Source organism: Phragmites australis, chromosome 10 (genome assembly GCF_958298935.1).
Source record: "Phragmites australis chromosome 10, lpPhrAust1.1, whole genome shotgun sequence".
Lineage (NCBI taxonomy): Eukaryota > Viridiplantae > Streptophyta > Magnoliopsida > Poales > Poaceae > Phragmites > Phragmites australis.
In genome coordinates, this window is record NC_084930.1 from 20,596,336 (window position 1) to 20,600,451 (window position 4,116).

Below are 4,116 nucleotides of genomic sequence, written 5' to 3' on the forward strand. Positions count from 1 at the left end.
TCAATCTGGAAGAACCTAGGAGTTCACAAGCGACTTAGCTATGTCGCAATCCATCTATCCCTTTGAAGCGTGCAAGAAGACTGCACGGCTAAGCCCACGTTACCCCTGGAGGGAACAATTGCAAGAAACAAAGGGAGGCTTGCCTGTTTTTGGTTCTGCTAAGTTTGATTGGTCTTGATCACACGTACTTTCTTAGTCATCTAATAACTCAGCAAGGTCACGAGCCAGAGCAAGATATTCCTTGAGAATCATTCACGGATTTGCCAGCAGAAATGTAAGGTAAATGTAATGCTATGCTCGACAAGTCGGTTCGTTGCCATATATGGCTTGAAAACTTTTAATGCCTTTCACCATTTGTTTATTCCTTTGAAGCAAGATTTTTTTCCAAGAAAAATCTAGAGAACAAATGATATCTTTTCCTATATGATTTCAGTGTCGATTCTATCAAATATAATCAAACGGAAAAATTATCTAAGGAAGAGAAGCAAGCTTGGTCGATTGATTACGATGGTACAACAGAGTTATTCCTGTTCGAGAAAGGAATTCCTTGCAATCAATGCCCATTTCCTATCATGAGGGGCGAGATCGACCGTGTCAATCCATATATATACACTGCCATGTAAGATGGATTACTCACATGCATTTGCATTCCTGGTGGTAATTTGCCTTCGCCACACGATCGAGTGAGCCTGGGAACTAAGCTGAAAGGCGATGTAATGGGGCTGAGAATCCCAAACGGCTCTGTCAATGCCACCTTCCTCTTCGTCCTGCTTGTGCTCGTTACCACCACGTTCTTGACCCATCACTGCCTCGCGAGAAGAGAAGCTGAAGCGGATCATCGGCGAACGCCCCTTGCACGGCACCGCCCGGCGCCGCCGCTGCCGCCTGTTCCAACCGTTTCGCCACCGTCGTCCTCGGCGACCTTCAGCGTGACGCACTACGGCGCCGTAGGGGATGGTACCACGGACGACACCAAGGCAAGTGCGCAACGTGCGTGGTACCATGTTTCCTTTCGTGTCAAGGTCAGGACAAGCGATTTTGATCTTTGGTTGTGTCTCTGTTTCTTCGGAAATGCAGGCGTTCGCCGACGCCTGGTCCGCGGCGTGTGGCGTCGGGGCGTCGACGGTGGTGGTGCCGGCGAGCTACGTGTTCCTCGTCGGCCCCATCACGTTCACGGGCGATTCTTGCGAGGCCAACACGGTCTTTCAGGTGAGAATTGATGATTGGTGTGCGAAAGAGGAAGCACTCATGGCACATGGATCCATGTAGGGATAGACGGGTACGTTGGTCACAGGAGTCCGGTTGCTTTTTATTTCTGGATGCTTACAGTGCCACGGATAGTCAAGTAGTACAGCAAAATTTCTGCATAACTGTACTATGCTGTGGTGGTTGGTTGGTGCGGCGAAGAACACCGAAATTTTGCTGAAAAATTGAATGGCGATTTAATCTGGGCGAGAACTAAACATGCCATATATTGGTAGCATCGTGGTATTTTGGGGATGGGCCATGGGTACTGAAAATTCTATTGACGAAAACAATCATGGCAGTTATCTGACGAACATGGCGTGAACGTTTGCATTCTCAGGTGGATGGCACGATCCTTGCAGACACAGGCTCAACGGCATGGCACTCCGGGGATGTGACGCAGTGGCTGGAGTTCAAGAACGTCAGGGGTCTCACCATTCAAGGGTCCGGCACCGTCGACGGTCACGGCAGCCAATGGTGGAGCGGCCGAGACGGCGATGACGACGCCACGAGGGTGAGCCAAGCGCCCTTCCTTCTCTTTGTCATCCATACGCCTGCTCCATCTGTAGAAATACTCACTACATTACAACTGATGCATCTTGTTTGTTGCTTCTGCAGGAGCTTGACCCTGATCGTGTCGGAACAAGCAACAGACCAACGGTAAAGATAAATGATAACTTTGCATTTTGCGGTCTGTAGTCTGAATAATTAAAATGGATTATTTGCGAGTAAAATTGTGAGGTGTTGGGGACTAATGATGCGTTGTTGCAAACGTGTTGCTGCAAGGCTGTGAGGGTGTACCAGGGCGCGAACGTAACCGTGACGGGGATAACAATCAGGAACAGCGCAAAGTTCCACCTCACCTTCGACACCTGCCGGGACGTTGAGGTGCACGGCGTCGCCGTCTCGTCGCCCGGCGACAGCCCCAACACCGACGGCATCCACCTCACCGGCTCCGTCGGCGTCTCCATTCACAACACCACCCTTGCTTGTGGTAAGCGGTCTGCGGTCCATCCCTCGCCTTTCATGACGATCGCAGAGGAAACCGTTGCCAAATGAAAAAACACTTGAAAATACCTGTTCTGCTCTTGGAATGTGCAGGTGACGACTGCATCTCCATACAGGACGGCTGCTCCGACGTGTTCATCCGCAACGTGAAATGCGGCCCGGGCCACGGCATCAGCATCGGCGGGCTCGGCAAGGGCGGCGCCACGGCCGTCGTCTCCGACGTCTCCGTGCAGGATGTCACGCTGAACCAGACGATGACCGGCGTCCGGATAAAGACCTGGCAGGTAAACGCAAGTACTGTAGTTTGTTGCTGTTATGCCCCGGAATGCCAAACCGAGCCTAACGCGTGATCTCCTTGCACCGTTGATGCAACATAGGGAGGGTCAGGCTCGGTCACGAACGTGCGGTTCTCCAACGTGCAGGTGTCGGGCGTGAAGATACCGATCGCGATCGACCAATACTACTGCGACCACACGACGTGCACCAACCAGACGTCAGCGGTGGCCGTGTCCGGCGTCGCGTACCAGGGCGTCGCCGGGACGTACACGGAGCGGCCGGTGTACCTGGCATGCAGCGACGCCGCGCCGTGCTCGGGGATCCACCTGGCCGACATACAGCTCGCGCCGGTGAAGGACGGCGGGTACCACCTCCACGGGCCGTTCTGCTGGAAGGCGTACGGCGACGTGGTGCGGCCGGTAGAGCCGCCGGTCGAGTGCCTGATGGCCGGTGGCCCCTGATGGACGGCCGGTTGACGGGATTTCTTTCCCTCACGATCAGTGGAGCGGCAGTTTAGAAATGGTAAAGGAAATACGGTACGTTGCGTTGAAATGTGCGCTGTGCGGTCGCTGTAGAACGCCGACCCCGGCCCTTTGTAAGTGGCTACAAGGATTGTTCAGGTACATGACAATTTAGGATATGACAGTTGCTACAGAGAACTATACGGATACGAGATTTATATGGTTCAAGACTTGCAAGTGTTCCAGTTCATTTACCGCGGGAGGCATCTTCACCAGCGGGCTCGCCCTTCCGGCGTACGGCCGATAATAGGCGGCTTTTCGGTTTCACGCAACTTTCTTTTTTACGCGTTCGAACGAATGCTCTGCCTGAAACTACGATCAGGGGTGGCGGAATTTGCTTCCGTGAAACAAAAAAGGAGTGGAAGGCAACTGCTGGGCCGAGCCCCTGCGGGAGTCGGAAAGGCTCGGGTGCACAAACTAGGTCTACGGGCCTAGACGGGCACAAAGGGTGAATATGGCTTTGTCCATACTAATTTTTTTTCTTTTTTGAGATTATTAAATTGTTCTTTTCTTGATCTTGAGTGCACGGGCATGCACACTGTTAGGCCCAATGAGGCAATGACCCGCCCCTAGACCAGGCATATGGTTCACGGATTCCGAAAACAAGACAGGATCTGCACGCAATTGCGTATCGCGTCCTACTTTTGTTAGAAAATTGACCATCTTGAACTAGCCAGACGAACCATGATTACATGCAAAAGGATATAATATTTATTAACAAGGTTTATCTATCGTGAGGTAACGACTATACGTGCTCCTCCTAACAGTTGTAATGCCAACGAGTTTTGTCGTGTACGTACCTACTCTGTTATATTATCATGATAGTTATAACGGTCTTTTTATGTTTACGAGAAGATCAGATCACGAGACTTCAACTCCAACTTTACTCTGTAACGCTAATATAACTATAAGGCCTTTTACAAAATAGTCAACACCTATCAACAAACTACACCTTAGTGAATATTTCACCACTTTAAAATCGTTATGCACGAACCTCCATATACATTATAGCGAAAATAACTCTATTAGACCATGATTATAATTTTAATGATTAATGATAACATAG

General features: G+C 50.7%; 1 protein-coding gene across 1 annotated transcript; it reads left to right on the forward strand.

Moving 5' to 3' along the window:
- The first annotated feature begins 491 nt into the window (after nt 1-491).
- On the forward strand, nt 492-3,234 carry LOC133931203 (polygalacturonase At1g48100-like). The gene is made up of 7 exons (XM_062378037.1): nt 492-977; nt 1,078-1,209; nt 1,586-1,759; nt 1,864-1,905; nt 2,032-2,239; nt 2,347-2,537; nt 2,631-3,234. The coding sequence occupies exons 1-7, from the start codon at nt 717-719 to the stop codon at nt 2,988-2,990; spliced, it is 1,368 nt and encodes a 455-aa protein (XP_062234021.1). The 5' UTR covers nt 492-716; the 3' UTR covers nt 2,991-3,234.
- The last annotated feature ends 882 nt before the right edge of the window (nt 3,235-4,116 follow it).